Consider the following 26,643-nt stretch of genomic DNA (forward strand, 5'->3'; position numbering starts at 1 on the left):
CGCGCACACGTGTGCGCACTCAGCGTCACATCGTATTATGCAAGTCAAGTAAACAGATCCTATGTCGAAGCGGGGGTCCAGTGTGTACTGCTGTGTATTAATCCATGAGCCTCGAGAAGGCCTCAGACAAATCTTCAGCGGGCTAATAAGTTTAAAAGAAAAAAAAACTTTTTATTTTATGTCTCTGAGCAGCGTATTCGATGCCTTATGAATCAAAATTCATATCCAGACGTACAAATGGCTCCATCTGCTGGACAATTTGGGATCTTCACCTCGTTTTTTCCCAAACGCCCCTATGACAAATAATTCTTGCATGGATGTTCCTAAAAAGTGAAATGGTTTTTATTAAATGAAACTTTACGAAGAGCAATAACTTATCTACCGCAGCAAATTCGCCATTACTACAATATTTGGGGATAAGAATGGATATATGTCACTATCAAATCAAGTTTATTAAAGAAAATATATATTACTGGCCTTCATGGCCAAAATTGTGGAAACACCTTGCATTTTTGGCATTACGCTTTAAATATTTACAAATATAATACATTGGACGATTAAATAAATAACTGAAGTAACTGGAATAAAGTTCTGAAATGTCTAAAAAGTTGGAAGTGTTTCCAGAATTTTTTGCCAGTACTATATACTTATAATTTGTCATTTGTATAATTCATAACTTGTTTTCTGTGCTGTCTGCTATTGGCTAGAAGCAGATAGAACATAATTTTATGGATGGATGGATACTTAATATCTACACATGCTCAATGTTCCTGGTGAAAATCACATAGACAAATTGACTATAAAATAAGTTTAAAAACAAGTTGAAAGAATCTGTCAGTCAGATCTGTTATTTTAAAATGATGTGATGTTTTTTTGTTTGTTTAAGTGTTGCTGTAATTGGTGGTATAACGACACAGTCTCCGGTCACTGATGGAGAATTGTGGAATGTTTCTGTGTTTCCCGAAGTGCTGTTTCGAGATCGTTTTCCTGGGAGTGTCAGTCTGCCAGGGATAAACCGGGCCCAGGGCCAGCGAAGGGGCACATCTGTGCCCCTCTGTGTTTGGCCTGGTTTGCGGAGGCTGGCCAGAGGCTTGCCAGGGTCGGTGTTTACAAAGGCGGCCTCCTGTCACCCTCCTACTGGGCCCGGGTGGTCTCTAATGGGGGGGAGCAGAGCCTCCGTGACCTGGTCACGTGCGGTAACCATGGTAAATACTTACCCGATGGTTAGTTCCCTGACGCCGGTCCAGAAATGCACATGGCCATTTGTCACTCGTAAAGTGCTGCTGGCCGTGAGCGACAGAGTGATTGATGCAGGTAAGATGCGGCGGGACAAAGCTCCCTGTCCACCGGAGCGGACTTGGGCGCAGGGCGGGGCAACAGCTGATGGTGGCAGCCATACGCAACGATCTGGGGCGTTTCCCACCGCTCAGTGCTGCCCCCTGTCTCTGAACGTAAGGAGCGCGAGTGTGGAGGGTATGGAGGGCTGGTGTGCTGGATGTATTTCCACGGCCTACACTCTCAGAAAAAATGGCAAAAATTTGTACCTTTGCTTGTCATTGGGGCTGTACCCTCAAGGCTCTGCCAAATGTACCCTTAGCTGAAGGTAATTGTACCTTTTAAGGTACAGAAATGGACTCTGAGGAACATTTCTGTACCATTGATGGTACATTAACACTGTTTGTACCTTTGGGATGTTCCTCAGACTCCATTTCTGTAAATTATAAGGTACAATTACAAGGGTACAGCCCCAGTGACAAGTGAAGGTACAAATTTTTACTGTTTTTTTTCTGAGAGTGTAGGAACTGTTGAATCCCAGCAAAGTCGAAGGGTATTCTGTTAGGGAGGTGACAATTACAGCGGAGGTTCAGTTTGGAGCGCAGGGGGCGAGTCCAGACACCCACTCCTTTGAAAGGCTGCGTGAGCTGAATCGTTTCCAGCTTTATTCGTATGTGGAGCACTCCCTTAGGTTATGGGGACGGGGCATGCCCTCGTTAACGGCAGCAGAATAAATGAGGCTCCGGAACTGAAGGTACGCAGCTCTGGCGGGAGCCATTGATGGCGGCCTGGTTTAATCCCGCCCACATCCCCTCAGAATCTGACGGGAAATAGTGGCAGGTTTTAACCTTCCAGTCTGAGGAAGATTCTGCCATAACCATACTGGGTGGCAGGCGTCGCCGTGGTGATTTACAGGCCAGGACCCCTGCGTCGAAACCCGCTCCCCGGGGCTGGCGTTAGTGATGCTTCCAATCTCACTGATCCGCTGATCCTTCTCTCTATTTCCCAGCATCCCTCACATGATTCCCACAAGGCTGTAGCTAAGATCTCTATTATCTCACAGCCACCGTGAGTGAGCTCAGCACACAGCATTACAGACTTAGCAGGGCTCCTCTCCTCCAAGTCCACGTTCAGGATCTCTACAGCCTTGGGCCCACCTATTGCGAATGCCATATACCCCCCACTAAGGCAGTATTCCCCATAGTTCAATGAACACACATAGATGACACAGAAGAATTGAGTCACCTTGCAACAGATCCTCTTTTTTGCTTGAGTAATAATGCTTATTCACTGCTGTAGTGGCTTTTTAAGCTTCACTAAAACCTCACATGTACAGCGCTAATTACGAGCAATGCATTCAATGTGATACTTCAGAGAGATTCAAGTGTGTTTTTGTGATATTTAACCCTTGTGCGTGGTACCCAGAGTATTAGACAACTGATTTTAGGTTGTTACAGGTAAATATAACATAGAATAGAATAGAATTTCTTTATTGTCATTGCATTGCAGCACAACAAAATTGAGTAGCAGGCCATACTGTGGCTGCACACATAATGAATATCAATGAGAAATAGAAAAACAGCAAAGCTACTAATTGAACTAACTTAAATTACTGAAAAGAATATATTATACATTCATAGAAAATGGTGGCGCAAAAGCCAGCTCAGTGCAGGATGTGATACCTGGCGTGGTGTTAAGGGATTACTGGCCAGGTGTTGTCAAGCATGAACGTGGCGACGTGTTACTGCAGGAAAACGCTTAGAAACACTTTAGTTCTGTGTCATGAATTTGTCTCTTTCACCATCGTTTTAACTTCTCTGATACGTCCTGATATGTGAACAATTCTGTGGGTTTTGGGTAAAATCGATATTTCTAAAAATGTTTTTAATAATTCATGCATCGAAGGATTAGAATTACACGATGCACTTCCATTCAGAAATAACCTGAAATTAAATAGGACTTTTTTTTTCTCAGATTGATTTTAAATAGAGTAAAAAAATGTTTGGTTTCCCCCATGCGTATATCAAAATATTTCTAACAGTGAAACAGCAATTAACAATGCTGGAGTTCAAACAGAAGAATATATCTATATGCAGATCTACTATCTGTCATTCCAGAAATGATGATTACCAGTTTCTAAATAATGTGCTTGAACCAAATGTGCTGGTTTCCTTGAACTATGCCGTTGAACCATTAAACAAGGTGTCTACCTTGAATTGGCCAATTAATACATCCAGTTGTATGGTTGCTTTGGATAAAAACATCAATTAAGCAACTTAAAGATGATTTAATTCTATCTATCCATCCAACTTCCAAATAGTTATCCTAATCAGGGAAGCGAGGAAATGAATTAATTGTTAGTGCGTATTTGGATAAGAAGTTTGTTAATATATTTCAATATATTTTCTAACATATGGGAGGTTCGTTATGTGTTACGTTTATATGGGAGTGTATGCACTGTGTATCAGTTATTTAATGGACTAGCGTGCTGTTCGTTTGGTTGTTGCTCAGGGATGTGCAGTGTCTGTGTGTGGGGGGAGGGGGGTTGGCAGTTTCTGAGCACCTGCCCCTTTTCCCAAACAAGTGGAAGCCCAATCCCCCAACCCCCCACCCCACCAATGTTGCAAGATATCTGATGATCACACAAGACTGGGACGATTTACTGAGCCCCCCCGGTCTTGAAAATTTACCAAGGGGCACCCACATCACGCCCCCCATGTTTGAGCGCCTCCCCCTTCGTGGGGGGAGTCTGTGCACATCACTGTTCCTGCTGCTTGTATTTTTCACTGCAGTGACGTTACAGTCGTCGTCCAGCAATTTTGCATGTGACTGTAGGTTTTTAACATATATTTAGCCCAGAGGTTTTCTTTTATCAGTTCCCATATGGAAACTGGGGAGCTTTTGCACATAGCTGTTCATGAGAGACACACAGCTTTATTCCCACATCATTGTGAGAGGAGGTTCTGTGGTCAGAGCACACGGCACCGCCAGCATCCAGCACCCCCTGCAGCAGTAGAGGCTTGCCCAAGGCCCCAACTGCGATATGAATAGTCTTCTGCTAATGGGATTCGAACCCATGACCTTCTGGACACATGCACAGATCCCAAAGCCACTGAGCCTGTTTTTTCTGAATGCCGGGTTGGTGCGGTGGATCTGTGGGTAGCACCATGGCCTCACACTTCCGGGGCTGTGGGTTTCGTTCCTACACTTGTGGCCATGTTGGAATTTGCAAGGTCTCCTCCTTCTTTGTCCGGGTTTTATCCCGCGGTTCAAAAACATGCCATTTAGGTGAATTTGTGGCTCTAAAACGTCCATAGACTTGTGAAACCCTGCACTGGAGCAGCTAAATGAAAGCCAGAAGGATGGCGCATCTTGAATACTTATGTGGGACATCCTCCTGTGCCTCCTACACTCTTCTGTCATAGCACTCACACCGTCTTCCCAGACTGACCCGCAATACCTGTGCTCGGCAGAGAATAACATCAGGACACAAGTACACAAGTCAGATTGATATAACTGCACAAAGACTGATTTTTTTCACCCCCCACCGGTGAAGCCACAAAACTGATCATGAATCCTTAAGGTAATTGTAGAACGGTCCCGTTTTACCAGGAAAACATTGTTTTAATTTAATCAAGTCCTTTCTGTCACAAAAGACTGTGCTGCAGTCCATCAAAACACAGTCACTGCCCCTACAGAAAATGTATAATACAATAATAAATCTGTAACAAATATCGATAAATTTAGTCCGTCGCGGTGGTCAACTGAAATCGCAGAACAAAAAGCGGGCTGTTCCTGAAGACCGTCCATAAGCCTGGAGAAGCTGAAACGGTTGGTTTACACAAGAACGGGCATAAATTCTTCATAGACGCGAGACTGATTTGGTAACTTTACGAAATGTCTGCATACCGTCATGGACCTTAAGGACCGGACCAACACTTATTGTGAGTTTCGCTCACTTTAATACGCAGTCATATCAGCCTGTTACTGTTACAGGAGCACGTCTCGGTTAATAAATAACGGGAAAACAGCGTGAAAAGACTTTCTTAGACCTGTCAAAGATATGAATCTTCAGTATGCCTGAATCCATGCTTCCATGCAAAGAATTATATAGATCAATTTAGACTGGGTACATATTTTTTAAATCAGAATCTAATATTCATGCTACAATTATAACTAAATAATAAAATGCATGAAAATCTGAATAAATCTGATTTTCATAATTTGTTCCTATAGTTTTTAGGTAACCATGCAGACAACTGACAGGTAACCTGACCAGTGAAGCATGGAAATTTGTATCGTGTTGGGTACATCAGACTGTACCGTAGCCTGTAGTAAAACGAGTAAATGAACTGTGAAGTTATTGATCCTTCTTCATGCAAACCATTTAAGAAAAACAACCGACTTCTCGGTTTTAAAGGGAGAAAATCACTCTAATACAACCCACCCAATTTATTCTCCTGTATTCACAATGTTTAACGTTTGGCCAAAACAGGGGTGGACTGGGTCTAAACATTAGTCAACGTAAGGAAAGTGAATACGCGTAATTGACTTTGTTGTCCGATATAAATGCGTCAAAGTGACATTTCGCCTTATATTATGGGAAGGAGTCCTCGTGGATATATAGCTAAAATATTTATGGCATCTCCTCATACTGACAACACATTAATACCGAATGGGCGGTTGTTTTTTTGTTTTAGTCGTGCATCTGTTTCCCGCACATTTTGTTCTCGTCCAGGTTACATATCAGTTAGTTGTTCCTAGATCAGCCCCGACATGCACCGTCTCCGTGGAGCAGACAGAGCGCACCGCGTTCTGCGGAGAAGCGGCACTCGGGGCGCATAGCGGTGTGTTTCTCCTACAACGTGGAAGTGAAGAAGTAATAACGAATAACAGAACATCTTTACCTTGCTATTATATATCATCGTACATTGGAATATATATATTTATATACGTCGTATATATATATATATATATACGACGCTTTAAAAAAAAATTCTCAGACGTTAATTAATGGCCGTTTTTACTATACGTGCATATGTTATAAGTTTATATATTTTGTATTAAATCTATTTTTTTCACTCAGTTCATTTTATGTATATTTTTAGGTGTGTTTATTTTTACTGGTACTGTTCTTGGAGGGGGGATCCATTCACAATTTCACCATTTACTGTGAAACGAAAACGTAACTCTGTGTGTCCTGCGACCTAAATCATGAGAAGTACAAAAAAACGTGATACTTTGCATAGGCAGTAAACGGACGTTTTATGACTTGACCAAGATGTCGTTTGGTCCTTTTCCGGACTCATAACCCCAATGTGCCTTGCTGATATTCTTTTCATGTTTATTTTCAATCGTTGTTTCTATATCGCAATTCAACTTGATTGTAGATAAAGGTCAATAAATGCATCTGATTTTAACTAACCGACCTATATTTCATGTCTATTACGTCATTTTTTAACTGAAGATGGTATATGAAGCTTCAAGTTTTTGCTTCGCTGCGTAGCGGTGTGCTTTATCAATGTATTGGAGCGTATTCTCTGATTTTTTTTTGGAAAAAAATATCTCCATCTCTCTTTTCTCACCCTATTAAATCCCATCGCTACAGAGTAAAACAAAACAAATACATAAATAAAGGATACCAAGAAATTACGCACTTTATCTTTTGCAAAATGGCATCGCCACTGAAACGGACAGGCTAAAGTGAAGCAACAAAATAGAGAATTACTATTAAATTATAGGTAAAACGTCGAGTAAAGCTTAAAATCTAAGCCGATGTACGCGGCAAAGTGTCTCGTAAAGCTTTGTAAACTTACAAATTCAATTGATTTCATGTCTTTTCATTACTGCGTCAAGGGTTAGACCACCACGAAAAAAATATCGACATTACTTCTTATCAGCTTAAGGATAGTCTGATTTTAAATGAGTGCGTTTTAGTTGTGTTCATTTTATATATGTTTTTGTCAATATATATCTTCATTTGTTCATAATATTTAAACTTAATGAGTATACTAGTCGCGTTTTGCTTTTTCTCTTATAACTTCTATGGCATGTCTGCCATTTAAAATACTTATTCCTTAAAAGCCTTTGAACCACAACGTTAAACAATCTTTTCGATACTGGGAATATGGAGGTGACATGAGGGTGTATAGAGGTATAAATCGGATATTACAATCTAAACTTTGAAATTAACCCAAATATCCCTGAGCTATGTGATGTAATGTAGAACGTGTACCTCTGCTGAGGGTATGTCCTAGGCAGTTCTCGCTGTTTCTTATTTGGTGAGAATCTAATTTCCAACTCTTAATGATATGTATCTATGATACTGCTACGTGTATTAATACGATGTATTAAGTCGCGTTAATGATCATCCATTTTGATGTGGGGCCATTGAGCTTCAGGTGTTTATTCCGACGCTTGACCAGTGGTTCACTAGTTGTACGTCTTTTTGGTATTTTGCGAACCAGACAAATCTGCATTGAACGAGATGTGGAATTAATTCCGCTCCACCTTAAATATTTTACCGCAACTGCGAACTTCCCCTTTAAGACATTTATTGGTGAAAAAATAATAATACCAAAAGGGGGCGCCAAAAGATTACTACATCAGCTCTTATCTTGTTTATCGCCTGCGTATTTTCTGTGTTTTTTTAACGTGTTTCTATAATGTTTGTCGTTTTTCTGCATCATATTGTTTTCCTGTAATTCACGAATTAAGGAAAAATGTGAAACTCTGTTATAAACCCTTGTTTTTAAATGAACGGTAAACAGCGTTTATGGCCATATCCTTGCACTCTGCACAATTTAATCATTCATTTTATTTTTAAAAGCGTCGTCTCTTAACATATTTCCACTTTCAATTGTATTTGCTAGCATTACCTGAAATATGACAATAGATCTATACGGTTATCTTAGATGTTAGAAGCTAAGCGATGTGATTTATTGCGCCATCAATTTAAATTGTGAATGCGGCGTAATCTGGCACACCTTTGGCACACCGGGATTATGTGAGGCAATAAAGTTCACTGTTATAGTCTGAGAGCAGTTCATATCTCGAGTTTCCTGAAACTTTCCCTTCACGCAGAACATTTCTCTAGTAGCCCACTGCGGTTTGTAGTGGCGGTATCGCCCGTGCATTCATTTTAAATAACCTCTTACTGAAGTCTGTTTATGGATGTTAAATTGACAGATGTTGCCGCCGCTTGGTAATTTGAGGCATTTATCCTAAAATTAAACCTTACAAATATAAAAATATGCAATTACATAAAGATGAAACATTTTCTATAATTCTGTTTAAATCGTTAGAGCCAATTGCTGTTTAATTCCTATGTAGGTACATGTGTGTCCCTTGAATTATTTAATTATATTTTCTTATTAAGGCTGGCAAGTAGTCCTATTTCCTAAATGTACACATGTATGCTTGAAACACTAGTTTCTAACAAAACAAAATCTTGTTAGCCTATTTGTACAAAAACAAATGGGGTCTTTTGCTGGATTGTCAAACGAACAAGACCGTAGCTTAAACTGTTCCTTGATTTGATTTCCCGGTGTTTCTTCGTATCTGTGTGTGAGCTCACGCTCTCTGCAAGCTAAAACATCAACAACTCTACTCAAGCACAAGGTCACCAGTGTTTGAAACTGGCATCTTTTCTCTGAAACTGAAGAATTGAACGCAACGTTTTCAAGTACCCAAGAAAATATTGTGTTAACTGTAATCACTAATGTCTGGTCATATTAGCGTGTAACATCTTAAAATTTGGATATTCGATGGCTTTCTGTAGTTTACGGGTGGTCAACATCGAACCAGTGTACTGAGACAATTCGCAGTTTTAAAGACAGTCGGCTGAGCACCACAAAATAATTTCTGAGCACGCCGAAGTGGATGAAAAAAATTGCAAATAGAATAGACCTGCCTTTGTCCTGATTATTAATCGATTTCAAAATCTATTGGTCGTGGCATCAAGCACCTTGGTTATTTCCTTTACGAAACTGCCAGCGTTTTATTACCGTTTTCAGACTGAATTCCTAGAAAACATCTAGAATGCCAAAATAAGTAAATGCGCGCATACACACGCACCAACATTTACACAGAACAACTCAAAGACAGCACACATGAGAAAAGTTTAACAATAAATGCACTAAAATCAACTAAAATAAATCAACCTAAGCGGCTACTATGTTACATTAGTTTGATTTTTGAAAGCAGCGAAAGTTAAAATTATATTTTGGTTTAAGAGTCAGTCAGTTATGCAATACTAGAAATATACGTTATTTAAGACGGCCTAAACTGGGAAAAACTGGAAGTTAGGATGAGGATGAGCATATTGTTTTATTTCTATAGAAATAACGTATGGTTTTGATTTCATTGGTGACTTTTAAACGTAACCTTGCACTTTGTGTTATTTCAGTTTCCAGGCCGCGGTTTTCGGTTTCTTTGAAAACACTTGTCTATTAACGTTATTGAGCGCAAATGCCCACCACGGATGATGAAAACCGGAAAGAAAGAATGACGGATGTTTATACAACTAAAACATAATTCGGTGCAAATTTTTCAAAAGAATCCACGTGCATACGTCATTTTGACCTAACTCTCCTGCAAAAACAGCAAATGAACCATTCAGATCACAGTGGATCAAAACTGGATTTTTGTGGCTATTCTTCAATGTAATGTTTTACTTTTCAAAGCTTGTTTGACATTTTGAATTAAGTTCAGCAAAAGAAGTGTTAAAACTGTAAAAGCTGTCATTGGTTTGAAAAGCACCTCAATCGTATTTATATTGTACATATTGTACAGGGACTTCTCTAAAGCAGCAAATTTTACTTTTATGTAAAATAATCACAACTTATTCACATCATAGCGTTATTTATGAGTCATGGGGTGTTTTGAAAAATTACGGTCCATATTGTTATATGAAACTGCGGTATTTCCAGGAAATAGCAGCAACGGATATGTTGAGTTTTATTCAATTAGTTATACATATGCGTGCGATTGAATTCCAAAAAAAAAGTGTTTGTGTGTGTGTGGAGGTGGTGGAGGATTAAGCATGTGTTTGTTACCCCGCTAATTGTTCGTTCACAATGGATATCAAACTATGCATTTGATTCGAACTGATCCATGATTATTTGAAATGGCAGGTCACTGGAGGTCAAATATGTATTGTATTGCTAAACATACCAGGCCAAAACACGAAACTGAAAAGACTGCAGTTCTGTAAGAAAATAAATATTCCCATTTAACATTGCCATTGGTTTTCTATTATTATTGTTTAAAAAAACAATCGAGCTGTTGACATAATATATAAACGCAAGTAAACTACGGTGGGTGTATAAAATAAGATATGAACTGTAATAACATAAGTTACTCAGACATATAAACCGTGGTGTAGATTCATATCAGCCGAATAATCATAAGCGTTCCATTTTGGGGAATGATAATAGCTTCCGTCTCGATAGATGCGGAAAGGTTCGGGAATCTAAAACACAAACCATTTTGAGCTGAATTAATTTTAATTGGATCAGAATGTACGCGATTTGCTTGAATATGAATTATCGTTTGTGCTTTTATTAATCTTGAGGCAGAAAAATTAACGTTAATGCTAAATTAACGTAGTTTTCAGAAAATAGACTGCCGCGCATTCTTTCAATCTATTGTGGCGGACTATCATTACATTTGGTCCCGAAAAGGGTGATAAATGGTGACGTTAGCAGGTCGGATAATCCTTTTTGCCTTGGCAGTTGGCGATAAAGAATCCAGAAGATACTATAGATCTGAAGTCTTTATTTAATTGATGGACACGAGGAATTCTTTGCGTTACGATTTTGTGATAAATGTACAGATATTTCGCAGACATGGCACCAAATGAATTAAGGACGAATTCAGTGTACATGAGCAACCTGGATTACACTTTCTAATTTCAGTAAAATTGTAATATCCGTTGTGGAAAGGGTGAACAGATAAACTGACTTTGTTTTTAAAGGTTTACTGCATTTACATGTATATTTTGTTTTAAGAATAAACTCATCGTGCTTTCGTAGGATGATCATCTTTCTTGCTTTTCCCATGCAGGTTGCCGGCCATGGCGAGAAAATGTGCGTTGTCTGAACTGCTAACAGCAAAATCCATCGTAGGATCATTTCTCTATAAATGACACTGTAACGTGTAAATTGAGTTTTAAGGTCCTGCATAAAACAGTTTACGTAGAAAAGAACCTTAGATCCCCAATTGTCATACGTAGAGCCTTGTGGGTGATAAAAGTATTCTGTTCGTCTTCAACATAAAATACTCATGTAACGTTATAATTAAATGAATTGCGAATTAATTAAATTCATCATTATAATTAATTGAGATTAATATATAAATCCAACTGGTCTAGATTTGTTAATGCTGTTTAGTTGAATGCGCATTAAATATAAGGAAAAACATTTTTCTAAATATTAAACGCCTGCCAACCATTAACCAAGGTTAAAGTATTGAAATGTCAGTCTACAGTTGATATATATCAAAAGTGAATCACAGAGTAATATTACATAAATAAGTACGGGTGTTGAACAAGTATAGGCCTAGTCTCACACAATGTAATGTTAAAGTGGGTAAATGTTGTGTGCTTTACAACATGCGTGGTGTATGACACTGAATTATACTGGAAGGTAGATGCCATGGACGCGAGAACATTACCATCAGCATTTTCTTATATTTTGTGATTTTATTGCGTGTGGCTATCTGTATATATTCGTATACTCAACATACGTGACATACCGTCTTGCCCATTATTACATTTTAAATGATTTATCTTTTAACGTTTTATTTTAATCGCTGACTGCAATAAATCTCTCCCCCTGAGGTCAGATAGATCTGCGCTGTCAGTCAAACGAAGCAGATTCAGAAATGCGATTGTCTGAATCCACCTCCGTGGCTTTTCCCTTATTTTAACAAACAATACTAAGTCCTTTGATCGCTCATTCGGAATATGGGGTATTGTGCACCGGGAAGCACCCATCCAATGCTGGGTGTCATACATTCACACTGAAACGTGCACGATTTCCAACATGCAACGACGAGGCGTACTCCACTTGGTATATTTTGCAAATCTAGTCCTTTTAAAAAGGAGTAATGGATTTCATGGACTGTTCTCTAAATAGAAAATCATTCAGTCGCTGTAGTGTAAATAGACGCATATATACCAAGTAGGAAATACCACAGATTAGGTATTATAAGAATATGTAAGTAAAATCATCGCTGAAATCGTTGGCATTGTTATGCCGATTGTTTTTATTTAGCTGTGAGGTTTTTTGAGAGATTTCTTATAAATTGCTCGTATTTATACGCATATATATATGTGTTTGCTTATATATATGTGTATTTTTAATTTATTTTGTTTTTGCATTTGCCTCCTAAATCGCGAGGCTGCCCCAAATCTCTGCTTACTTCTGTATTTGGTGCTGCGGCCGAAGTCTGAATAACAGTGGCGAGTTTTGCCCCCTTTGGCCCCTGCGGCGCCTCTAATAAGAAGCGAATCCCCACAACCTGCAAGAGCTCTTCACAAATGCTGCATGTTTAAGAACCGCTTCTTACAACATGGAAATTGCACCCACCCACCGTTTAACCCTCCAGTAAAGTCCAGCTAATTGTGCCAGAACCCGTTTACTGCATTTCAGCGAAACAATAGAACGGTCATTGATTCGAATAAAATATGGCACCGCCTCTATCTGTAATGCGTCTTTAAAACTAGGTTTACACGATTCGTGTATAATTCTGTCAGTAGCTCTTTTATATTTGCATCGTTGTACACGTGAAGTATTACCATAAACGAGACTCTGCAAGCAGCATCCTGGCAGGAAAACCAGCAAAAAAAGATCACACTAGGGATATGTTTAGGTTTAGGGTTTTGTGTCTGCCACTTTAACAGCTAAAAACAGTAGCACCAACAGCAAAGTAATTTGAAGAAATTGGATCTCGGTAAAACTCAAGACAAAGTGTTATGCCTGCGACGGCCTCATTGTCCTTTCACGCGAGAGCGCTTTGTCTCGTCTTTGGGCGATAATAGCCTATAGGCGGGATAGTTTATCTGGAAGGCTGGTAGATACGCAGTGCTTCTCTGCTAGCAAGAGAAAGATACAAACTGGATTGCTTTCTTCCATATTATGCAAATAAACATATAGTAACCCACTTTAAAATAAATGTATTGAAAATATGTTTGGTTTGTTGTTTTTCTACTTTCCCCGTTCTACGAGTAACAGGACTGTCTAGTAAGATGAATCCTGTAATCGCATAACGAAGACTAAAGTTTTGGCTTGTATAACCTATAGGCCGATTAAAACGGCACGCTCGCGTAAATGCAGAAAATTGCTAAGTGCACATTTTATCAAATTGTTTTTTTTTTTTTTGTTTAGTTATCTTCGTGCGTTGCCATACGCAGCGTCGCGGGGTGGGTTGGTGGGTTGGTTGGTTGGTTGGTTGGGTGGGTGGGGGGGGTGGTTGGCACGTTTAGCTCTCTTCCTTTTCCTGTTTCCATTTATGTGAAATGGTGTTATTCCGTTGGCAAAATGTAGGCCCTACCTTAAACGTATGTTGAAGACAAATCTCTCGTTACCCCAGGCGTCTCTCTTGGCCTGTGTATTTTTTCCTGCTTTTACAGAAAATTTGAAATGCATTACTTGCCAGTGATATTAATTCATATATTTTATAGGTCAGTGATTACTTCAAATAGTAACGACATAATGTGAACGGGAACGTGCTTTGCAATGAGCCGAATGAAGGAACTGCTGAATAATGATTACATTGTTTTCTCTCTTTTTTTGCTTTGCCGGTAAATCATTACTCCTGAGCGTTTATTTTATTGATCTTCAATTTCAGATTTTTTTCTTTTAAGCCTTGTGCGTGTGTGAGAGAGAGAAAATATGTGTGTGTGTGTGTGTGTGTGCGTGTGTGTGTGTGTGTGTGTGTTTACGTAGCCAGAGTGGGGGTGGGAACGGAGGCTGACGAAAAATAGCTCTATAGACATGTGTTTTTCGAGGCAGTTGTAAGAACGAGACATTAACACAAAATAAGATGCATTCTGTCATGGAAGCAGCGTCTGTAAATTGTAGGCTATTGTTTAAAACTGTGGTTTTACACGACTGTCTTTAATTCTGTAAAACAAGGCATACCTTTAATCTTTTGACAATGTTGGGCTTAGTATAATACGTCACCCCCTAACAATCATTGGTTACCACTTAGGATTTCTAAACAACTTATTTTTGAAATATTTATTGATCTCTCGTGTGCGCATGACTTGCCTGGTCACCGAAACGCATTTTGATAGTGGTTCTTCGAAAAAGCCCCATTCCACGGTTTATCCTTAGTGTTCTCTGTTATGCTACGGACTTACTTGTGTATCATGCAGCGAAGCTGTTCGTCCGGCACCTTCGATTCATCAGAAGTTTGAAATAGCCTGTTTTTTTCTATCCAGCCGTCTAAAGAACGAGAAGATACGGGGTTTGACATCACTGTGTGGACAATTGTTTATTTATTGTGTGTGCGGCTGTGCCAACATTTAAAACTGTAACACGTGCATAAGTAAGCAGAAGGAGATGTGCGTCGACTAAAAGAATTATTAGATTATGCAAATTAAGTGTCGACTACCGGTTCAGAGATATTGGCCACCATCTTTTTTCGGCAAAGGGCAGCATGTACGTGGAAAGTGTGTATTGCTTAGGCAGAAAAAACTGAAACACTTCAAAATCTATGCGCAAGTATTAACAACGGCAAAAGTTTTACTTTTTTGCCATACATCTTTGCTTTTACTGTATGCTTAATTTTGCACGTCTGTAGGTAACAATACTTAAAAAAAAAAAAAGAAATATTTTCTGTCACACACTTTGCTGAATATTTTGTTTCCAGGCTTGCTTTTCACTTTTAGGTGTTTCGCGGTGATTTTCTATTAATCCGAATTGCAAAGAAATATGTTTCTCATTAGTTCAAGTGTACGCTGAATGCTGACAGCCTCGGGTTTTATCTGCAGCGCCTATACGGCGTATATTTCAGTTAAATTTACGTCGCGACGAGTATTGTTTTATTTCGCTATTTTAACATGCATTTTAACACACGTCACGGTTTATTTCCTTCACAGATTCCGTGGGAATTTAACCCCGAAGGTTTAAATATTCATCCTCTCAAATCAGACTTACATAGCTTAGGAAAAAAAAGACTCAAGAAAATCCGCTGGAGGACTTGAGAAAGCTCAGTCCTTATGTTCTGAGGTTGTCTCCCTGCTGGCCGCTCTGTTGTCCGCGGGAATACAAGATAGGCCCAAAAAGAATCACTTTGACCCCCTCCAACCCCACCTCTGAATCGTAGCTTTACAATACCATAAAATGTCATCAATCAGGACTACATCTGAGGAGATATGCACAAAGAAATTGATTTTTTTTTACTTAACTTAAACAACTAACGTGTTTATAGAACAAATAACTTTACACGTGGTTCTTAGGTGGAGCTGCCCATGGAGAAAACCGCAACTTCGCCTACTGCTGTTACGGCTGGATAGAAGTACTAAAAACAAGGAGTATCACCTCTGTGACGTTTCTAGACACTGAAGGCTGTTGTTTGAAGCACGTTACACCTTCGTGTACTGAAACCTTCACACTTCGGTCTCTGCCCCAAGCAGCAGCTCTAAAAACCAGTGATAATAGCCACGGTGAAATGCCTTTAGAAAACTGACAATTTTTGTGAGCCAGTGTTTAGTGCAACCTACTAATGTCTTGCGAGCATCCGAGAAAAATCGCGGTATTCTGGTAGTTTACTCAGATCAACATAAAGATGGCATGTTATTCTGCATGCTCGGTATATTCACTTAATTAAGCAGCCAGATTGCATATCTGATGCAAAACACCACCGATGTACCTCAGTGGATGACTTCATCGTTTATAACTGTTTATCCCATGTTTATTCTTCATTATTGTAGGCGAATGTACGTCGTCACGGCGCTTCCGTTTCTTCTCGTTTGGTTTAGGACAATATTAACTTTGGGGTGGGTCGCGCTCTTGGCTGCACCAATTCCTTTATCGGCCAATAACAATGAGAATCCCCACTACAATTAACCATCGACAACATAATAAAATAGTCAAGACAAAGAAGAACAATTTACAACGAATTAGTCAATCTTAAGTGGACATCTAAGTATAAATTCGGTACATTTTGCGGTTGACTCTCAAACAATCATTACACAGGCTAAACATTCAAATTATAGCCTTAAAGACGCCCACCGAACACATTTACGTTTTCTTGCCGATTAAAAATGTACATTTGAGAATTATTTCCCATATATAATCAAATGCATATAATAATTACATTTTTATTTATCGGGAAAACACATTTTCAGCATGACGTCGGTGTATTTTTCACTAAAAATCAGATTAGTCATTGCATATAAACATTCATACCATCTTTTTGTCTTGACAAACAGTTGACACAAAACAAAAATGTAATGTATGACATCAGTATATTTTGCGATCATCGTTGTACCGCGAGGCTTTTGCTTTTTTTTGCATTTTCATAACTTTTTCCCCATAATTTCAAATCGTCAATAAGATCGCATAATTAGATGTCACATGTTCGGTTATATCCAACTGCAGATAATCCTCAGCACTAGCTTTTACTGGTGCCCATAAGCACACCACACTATTACAATGCATTATAATTTTAAATCACTAGATTTCAGGCGATCATGTGATAAGACGCCTAGAGGCAATTTACAAAAATACAAATTTGGAATTTCTCCTCCTCTAGTCTGAGTGACCTTGCACCCTGTCTGCCGTGCTGGTCAGTTATACAGATTTTGCGATGCATATGTAATTACTGCACTTCTGTGCCCAGTGTGCCTATACTTTCCTCACAAAGGATTGGGCCTGCCGAGCCTTTTGTTCACAAGGCCGGGTTATTTTGCGCTCTGCAGCACTGTAATGTTTTCGGAAAGTCTGTTTTTCAGTTTGTTTACGACTTAAATTTGTTGTGTGTCTGTGGGTAATGGTTGTGTGTCTCTGTGACTGCGTGTGTAATAAAGACCGAGCACGTGTGTGTGCGCGCGCATATCTGAGTGTATGGCATGTAGAACTGGAGACTCTTACCTCCCCCACAATCCACTCTTTCACCCCCCCAGTCTTTCACAGGGAAAGACAACCACACATACACACGCACACACACACCATTGTTAATACTACGTATTGTTCCTTATAGCTATAGGATAATTAAATACTATTTTATTATTCCTGGCCGCATGTTCTACTATCCACTTTTTCCCCGTGTCTCTCTCACACAAACACACTCACACGCACACATATACACGTGCATGCACACTCACGCATGCGCACGAACAAAACGCATATATTTTCCTTCCACATGTATTTCTTAGCCTGATTTAAGTTTTTCTCAAAAACAAATAGTTTTTACCGTCCACTAAACTTTCCCAGAATCTCCTGCCTCAACATTTAACCCAGGACTCAAGCACAGTTGTTCAACGTCCACAATAACAAAAACGCACATGTTCATTTACACTCAAATGAATTTAATGAACAATTAATTGCTCAGAAAATAAGGAAAGTGCTTCAGAATTCACCATTCAAGTTTCCATTTCGAGTGCATTTCTCCTACATAACGATGTACAAAAACGTGTAAATCACAAAAATAAATATTCAATTTTCTATGCACAACCAGTGACTCAAATGTCGCGTCAAAAATCTGACCTCAAGTATTATAGAAAATGCAATGAAGAGGAATCGTAGAGCCTAAAGCACCGACACCAATACAGTTGTACATTGACATCACTGTCAGAACTTCCATGGCTGTTTGCAGAACCTCCCCAAAATGGAACCACATTTCATTGCCTAATACTTAAACCATTGAGCATTGTGTAAACCATTATTTTACTTTTTTACATTTAATTCTGCCCATTACTTTTAGGCCGCTGCTCGGGTGTCCCGTTTCAAATGGATGTATATTGTATACAAGAAAATAACAGCCCGAAAGCACTTTTGTGGTGTAAGAGACCAGTCCACCTAGGGTCACAGCAGCGATTCGCCGCTTTCGGGGTATTCAAAGCGGGTCTTCTCTAGTCCCTAAGCCCATAGCGAGATAACGCCGAGATGCATTTCGTTGATACAAGCAGTTATGGCGCGTCACAGATATTTCCATATTTTAATCTCATTACAAATGAGTAATATATGTAATTTTGTGGTTAGACTTTAATCATAATCGATCTGTAATATCACTGATATTCCCGTGTTTGTGGCAACTAGACTGTCACCATTGATTATTACCAATGCTGTCACTGCAGTTCTGGAGGTTTCGTTGTGTAGAGCTATAATTTATTTATTTCCCAAAGAATACGGTTTTAGCTTATTCATGGTGTTGGTTGTATTTAACAGCTGGAATAGAATTTCATGCTGACTGTGGGATAGCTAAATTAAGGTATATTTTTTCTTCTCATTTATTTTTTTATTTACCTAATTAAAGATTTTCTTCGGGAATTATTTATTTTACCCTGAGAACTTTCAACATTATTTAATCAATTGTATTAGTATTATTTAAAATAGCATAAATAAAATTCAATAGTGTAAATATGAATTTTATTGTCAGAATGAAAGTCTGTATATTGGACATTAAAGTATAGGCTACTCATCTTATTAAAAAATTAAAATGGCAAAGGAGAGCCATTTCGAAACTCATCTTCAAAATAACAAACCTCCAAATGTCAATTAATTCACTAATGTGGAAAAGTAGATTTTTCTGTTAATGGCTAAACTGTGAAAGTCTTTAAAAAAACAACTTTTAAAAAGCCCTCAGCACCATAAACATCGCTGGTTTTCAGGGCATCGTGTTCAATTAGTAAAACACGTTACTTTTCTCTTTAGTAGTTTAGCCTACTCGTCAAATGATATATTTGGCACGAGTTTCTATCAATTTTAACGAGAGAGACACGCCTGTAAACTTTGTTTTTCAGGCACGTACTTCGTCTTGATTGCAATGAATTATGTTTCGGAACTAGCACCTATGTAGCTGTGACAATTATGCAATGATTTGAGGATGCGTGTAACATTGACTCGCCCTCCGCTAAAGAGCAACATTAATCGCCAGCCACCATCTCTACGTTTCAGATGCAGGGCTGTATGAAACAAACATTGGCGTACTGTCGTTGTTTCTTTTAACCTGGTGTGAAAGTAATGAATAGCGACTTGCTGTTTTGTATAAATGAAAGAGAATCCCACTTTGAATATCCCTGTGTCTGAATCAGAAACGGGAGAAATAAACATTAGTAAGCATTCACGATATACTACATTTCATGATCAGCATCTACTTTAACAACATTTTCGGAATTTCTGGATTTTATACGTATTTGTTTGTTTGCCATCTTAAACAATACAGGGTGTTCTAATCGGACCAATAAAGAAGTGGCTGCATGGATTTGATGTTTTGTGCTTTGTTTAGATTTATATACGGTAATTTTGAGAATGTGCTACAAAGACATCGATTCGGTGTTTGTGGTTATCTTTCACTTAACCTCGTGCAAATCTCAACAGCTCCTTCTGATTGTCAATAATTAAGGCCGGCTCCGGTGGGCCTACAGTCAGGGTTGCATGTTGTTTTTAAGGGGGTGTCTGGGTGTTAACTAACAAAACAAAACGAGGAATATGCATTTTTAACAGTACACTTAATAATAACGAGCAAAAAGAAATGCAAAAAGCAATGAAGATATCAACGTTGCTGACAAATTGTTGAGTGGGGAAACTACAGCGAGGCTGAAACTACTCAGAGTAAATTTGTCAAAAAAAAATAACGATTTAATCACGCTTGCATGTATGGTGCTAAAATTTAATTAATAAGAATAGACATTTCATGGCAGGGCAAAAAAAAGACTTAGCAAAAGAGTGTCTGTCTTCGCTAGCGAATAATATCACACTTTAATAACAGCACGATCCATCGTAAGAAGATGATTCCGAACACAACAATCACGTCATTTTTCGCGAAGCTAAGAAGTTTGAGTTACTCGCTTTCGTTTTTTTTTTTATCGGTAGAAATCCTTGAGGTACATGTTATTAGTCGGTAAACGCCTGAATGTGCTCCAGCTACAAACGGGGGGCACTGCAGTTACTGCAGAAAGGGTTCCTTAATGTGGAACGCTGATTCACTAAAAAAAATAAAAAATAAAAAATCCATGACCGTCGTGGGTTGTAACTCCTCAGTGCATCTTATTCCATTTTTAAGACGTTTCCAGAGTTTTGGCATATCATTATAATATCCCCCAAGAAAATATTAGAAAAGCTGATCTTAGAATTTCCTGAATCTGTGACTTGGAGGGAGTGGTACAGCAGAGCCGCCGAGTTGCCATTTCCAAACAGGGTGAGACCTATGCGGTGACATGTTATCCTTCATAGGCTTCAAGGAATATGCAGGACACAAATCCCCATCATTGCCGATAATTAGTGACGGCGGAGACGGAAAATTTGCCATGAAGCTGAAGGGTTTTTTCACAGCTGCTACATTGCTGGATGCTCGTTTTCGTTTGGTCGCGCCCGTACAATCCTCCGCTGATCCTTCATAATGCTCGGGTTTACCTGTAGAACGCGGATTCCTGTCAGCTTTCACATTCAATTTAAGTGGCGTCCTCGCAATTCCAGTCTGTTTTCCTAATACCAGAGTCCTGTAATTCTTTCTAACCCGTGCTCCATTTTTGTATTCTCCTTCGTCTGCATATGGAGTGTTTAAAGTGCTTTTAAATTCCTGGTTCCGCGAAGGAGATTTTTGGGAAGTGGCAGGGTCGTCGGTGCACTCAGTGGCTTTGCTTGCGTGATTCAGATTCTCTGACGGTTTCTCCTCGCCACATGGATGTTGCAAATTAGTGACGTCTGGATCCTTGCCGTCGCAGTGGTGTTCCGGTCCGAATTCGGGGATTTGACAGGAGTATTCATACTCGTCAAAGTTTTCCTCTACTTTGATTTTCACATTTTGTGGTAAAGTTGGCGATGTTCTCGGTACGGTGCTGTTCTCGCCTTGGTAATTTGAGAGTGTGTTGTGATCCTCCGGTTCTGCCTTGATGGTGAGATATGCATGAGGTTTCAGGCAATGGCTAATTTTCGCTTCTTTCTTTAAATTTACAGCTAATGAAGGATTGTTTTCGGAGGACTGGGAAACTATTGTTTCTTTGTCTTGGGCACAGTGTGAGATCAAGGCTTGATGGCATTTGTTTGACTGTCCTGATACCCTTTGTTGAGGGAAGTCTTTGTTTTCCTTTAAGCAAGGTGAATGGCCTTCTTCTTGAACACGGTTAATTGTAGGTTCAAGCCTCTTTCGGTCATCAGGAATTTCAAAGTTTGAAAATGTAATCCCAGGAGCTGTCTCCCTCTTCGATTCAGGAAGGCTAGTTCCAGGAACAAGTGGGCAGATTTTACTCTGCTTTGATGCGCTGCCGACCTCTTGTTTCTTCCCACAGAGTTTGAAGTCAGATTTCGGGAGTTTCCTGTTCGAGATTCCGTAATCCAACAACGTTGTCGCGCTCTGATTTTTTGGTCTGTGTTGATCATACAGAAAAGTAGCCTGCGTCACTAAAGGTGCTTTATTGTTGAGGGTTGAGAAACTCGTGCGCCTGTAACGGATACTCTGCAAGGAAACTTGACTCGATACAGAACTGGAGTCGGATTCGGAAGAACTATCATCTTCGGAACTAACATCTGAAGATTCCGACAGGGAGTCATCTTCTTCGTCATCTGAAGTCCCAGAGTTACTAGTAGTGGATAGACTAGAACCGAAATCCGAGTCATTGTCGGCACGCTCGGAATAAGTACTCGATTCAGTGTCACTGCTACAGCTCTCCTGAAAATTCCCTACATTCTGGTGGGCAAGGTACAGCTCGCGGTCGATGTGAAATTTATTTAAATGGCCGTTGGATACTTTTGACTTACAGCACTTGGGGACAAGCAGAAGCCGACGACTGTGCCTACTTTTGTTCCAGAAGTGCCATCCAGCGCCGTCGTACTGTCGTTTCCTTTTATAAGTTAGGTCAGCGGTGCTTGCGAGCTTGGACTGCACCGCAATGGCGGACTGATAGAGGACGGGCTGTCGGCTGCAGACCACACTCCGAAAAAATGAATGCCCTGGATTAAATGCCACACAGTTGCTGGGTATTTGAGCTGTTTCAAAGTTTTTAGGGCTTCGGCATGCGGATTTTGCGTCTGCATGGAAGCCATGGCTTGCGAATTTACTGTAAATTTGAGGTAGATTGGAAGCTTGGGGCGAAACAGTCTCGTGCTGCCGCCCAGCTTTGTTTTTAAATGTAAAAGGCTGAGACACTCCGTGCAGACTGAGCCAAACTTTTTCTTTCCAAAAAGTGTTTTGTGGATCAGACCGAATGTGTCCATCATACAGATCCTCGGCTGACTTTGTTTTTAGTTTGCTTCTCTTGGATTTCAGTACGCGTTCAGTTTTGCAAGAAATATACAGGGCTTCCACGTCTTCCCTTGAAATCAGAGTACATTTAGCCGCATGGAAAGCAATTGAATTTATTGCTTTGAGTTTTCGCAGCTCCTCCAGATCACAGTGGTGCTTCTTTACGTTTAAGTGATCCATTCGTTTGTGCACAGTAGTCCTCGGAATATTTTTCAAGAGGTCGGTAAAGACTTGAGAGAGTGCAAACATTTGCTTGCCCTTAATAACCAGGTATCCAAGCTTCACGCCTTCCATCTCTTCAAATCCAGACTCCAAGTCTCCCATTTTGTCTATAGTATTAATCCACACATCTGGCTTGATGGGTATCCACAGCAAACCGGCTGCCTCTCTCAAGGCATTTCTGCTGGTCCAATTGGAGATGTCAATTGTCTTATCAATGCTGTTTTAAAAACGCAAAACTTCGAGGGATGAAAAATGACAGTACGTATAAAAATTAATCCATTTCCCTGGGGACGACATAAGGGATAAAATGTGAATGATGCTGTAGACAGACAGGCTGCTGTCTGTCTGCGCTCCTGTACCTGCGCTCCTCTGCTTCTCTCTCCATTAACCCAGAGAGGAGGAGGAAGGTGAATAGCTCAGGCTGAATGAGAGGGACACGGAGAGAGAGAGGGGAGTGAGCAAGAAAGAGAGGGAGAGAGAGAGAGAGAGAGAGAGAGGGAAACGAGAACCGAAAATGCAGCTGCCCTTCCCGCCGTTGGTTTAGCTACAAATAAATGACAGAGGGAAGTGAGCAAGTCTGGAGACACCTTCATCAATTAATGCTTCCAAAGCCCGGCGCTGATTGGACGCTACTGACAGGTGATGCAATAAAAATTGATATTCCACCCCTTTCCACCCCCCACTCCATCTAATTACCATACTCGTGGACTCCCACCTCTATTCTGAAAAGTAAATAACGCAGCTCTTTCTTTATTCATATTTTGATTTTAATATCAAAAAGGAACCTAATTTGTGTTTATACCTGCTGTACAGGTAGACTTTAAAACGGTATTGGTTCTAGGAGAGAGGACTCGGTAAAAAACACAAGTATATAATTTATCTTTACCCGTGGAACGGGACTCCTATTGTTTGGTATTATAGTTTTATGCCCTTTTATCCTTTTATTTGATGAATGTAAATGCAAATTAAATGTATCACTTACTGATATTGCTATTTGAGAGTGTGGTTTATGTATGGCGATAGTTAGTGTGTGTGTGTGTTTATATATGTGTGTGTGTGTGTGTGTGTTTGCGTGTGTGTGTGGTTTTTAATGATATATATTCCAAATTTTATATATATATATATATATATATATATATATATATATATATATATATAGAGAGAGAGAGAGAGAGAGAGAGTTTGCGCGTTTATGTGTGAACTACATCCACAAAGTGAACTACTAATAGATTCAATAAGTAGATTAAAGTGATCTATTGAATAAATTGGGCATTCCAATTAAATTACAAAATCGCCTGTATTTAGATCTGATTTAATTTCACGACCAAATTCACGGCAATATAGCACACTTTTACAGAAATGTATAACGTATTATACAATGTAATCTGTTATATATAATATTTTTTAATATATAGTATTTATCTTGCACGTTCAAATCTATCTGTGTGACCGTTTTGATTGTTTAAATCGATATAAAATAAATACGAAGAGCAGGAGAAAAACGGATTGATTGCACCGTCGCCATTGAGATTATTTCGTGTGATTATTACGATCTTGAATGATGTGCTTTATTTTTCGCTGGTTGTGAATAGGACGCATGGAAAACCAGGGCTTAATGTGTTGCGATATTAGAACTGATAATGGGATGAAGCCTGTCGCCGCGTGCGCGCTAAAGCCGCTCCCGCTCGCTGATCGCAGCGTTGCTTTTCCTGCCGGGTCCTGCTATTCCATCTACCAGCATCTACTTTGCTCCTTCAGTTTTGTACGCTCTCGGGAGTGTCTCTCGTGCCAATAAAGAAAACACAATCTCTGCCAGTGTCTTGGTTCTTATACTGATTTACTGTATGCATTTAAAAGTCTATAAATGTTACCGTTGCCAATAAATAGCGTCTATCCCACGTCTGTCTAATGCTCTTTGTTGCAAGTAGAAGGCAGCGCAAACCAGTTTCAGCAGTTTTTGTTTCATCATCAATATTTTCCGTTGCTGCGTGATCGCATGCGTATATATTCAATGAGTCTCGAGTAAAACGCACACAAACTTTGGAATGTATTGCCCGCCGATTCATTAACATTCAGGCATGGGATTTTAATAAACACGGGAAAAGCAGAGACGGGGCTGTGGGAGAGGGGAAAAGCTTCAAGCTGTGCCCATATGATCAGTGAAGATAGCCATGCATGGGGCTTCTCCAAGCTGTATTATGGGGCTTGGCGTAGTCAACCAGCGCTGAGGTGAATTTTTTAAACTTTTATTAATAGCAAATAATTATTAAAATCGCCTTCAGTTGGTCTTCTCGAAATTAGACCGCTCGCACGGCTCCGCTGCTTCTCGGCAAAAGGGCGAGAGACTTGCACTGGAACGAGTTCGATCTCGGGGGTAGTAATGAAAAAGGCTTGTGGGCCCCTGCGCCGACTCGGGAGAGGCATGCTCTTCTGGATACATTTGTACACCCTTGGGAATTTGATCAATAGCTTCTAACGTTTATTGTGGATTATAATGAGGTGTGTTTTAAAGCAATGTATAATAAATTGAAAACCCAAAAACTTTGCTTTTTAAGTTGATTTGTCTTGTGAAAACATCAGTGCCTGATGTACTTTTTCCTATACGTACACACTTTCACCCACCCCCCACCCCGCCATCATCATCACCACCACCACCACCACACATTCAATATCACCCACCATCATTTGTGCACGAGGCTGAACAACGCATTTTTTTACGCAGTTTACAGTTTATGCGGAAGTTTAGTTTGTTTATGTTCTAGATGCTGCTCACTTTCCAGAGTTGCGTGCTTTGCATCCCAGTTGATTAGACTGGGTAACTTTTATGGTTAAACTTATATTATAGTATATACTATACTACTTGGTACCTTTTCCAAATGTATTGATCATATATCTAGCAGTTTATCTGCACATCCTGCAGAAGTTGAGTAACTGCGTTGAGCGGATCTTTTTCATCACACATTTATTCGGATTATGTGCTAGGTATACCACATACCGTTCTCTGCTGTGAAGGTGCCGCACTGCTGCGTATGTTTATAAGACGCTTTAATTTGTGTGCATTCGTAGCTTGTAGGGTGGAGTCACTACCTGTCGACCGTATTGAATCATGATATTACGATTGCATACCTGTGGAAAGAGCCAGCACTCACAGACACTGGAGGGTACTTTATTAGTCTTAATTAATAGAGCAGAACTGGCGCCAAAGTTAGCATCCGTATTAATGGGGACAGGGTTTTTTCGGTTTTCACTGAATTTTTAAAGACGAAACAGCTATGCTATACTTTAAGCGACCGATTTCAGAGCGCTGCCTGACCATTATTTAATGAAAACTCTAATAATGTTACGAATTCCAAAATCAGTCACGCTTTTATGATTATTGATTTTTATGGTGTAATTGTTAAGCGTGTAACGATATCCAGATAGGCCTATAACGTACGTATTAATTCATTCACTGTAACCCTGCTAAAGTAGGCCTACTGCTCTCAGCATTTGAACGGAAATAATAATAAAAAGAAACGTCTCAGTAAATTCATAAAACACAAAGCTGTTTAAAATGTGTTTGAGATGCAATTATAAACCTAAGCTATGGCATTTGCTGCAGACTGTGGCGAGCAATCTGGGTTATTCACGTAGTGCTGGTTATGCGAGATGACGTAGCAATATTAGGCGTGTAATGTTATGTTTTAATAGACATATTCAACTGTAAAACAGCTATATATAGATTTTTATGCT

General features: G+C 39.6%; 1 protein-coding gene across 1 annotated transcript; it reads right to left on the minus strand.

Annotated features, from left to right (window-relative positions):
- Nucleotides 1-17,794: 17,794 nt before the first annotated feature.
- LOC125740860 (SKI/DACH domain-containing protein 1-like) lies at nucleotides 17,795-23,641 on the minus strand. The gene has a single exon (XM_049012641.1). It carries the CDS (start codon nucleotides 23,011-23,013, stop codon nucleotides 20,575-20,577), a length of 2,439 nt encoding a protein of 812 aa, XP_048868598.1. The 5' UTR covers nucleotides 23,014-23,641; the 3' UTR covers nucleotides 17,795-20,574.
- Between the last annotated feature and the right edge of the window lie 3,002 nt (nucleotides 23,642-26,643).

Source organism: Brienomyrus brachyistius, chromosome 4 (assembly GCF_023856365.1).
Source record: "Brienomyrus brachyistius isolate T26 chromosome 4, BBRACH_0.4, whole genome shotgun sequence".
Taxonomy (NCBI): domain Eukaryota; kingdom Metazoa; phylum Chordata; class Actinopteri; order Osteoglossiformes; family Mormyridae; genus Brienomyrus; species Brienomyrus brachyistius.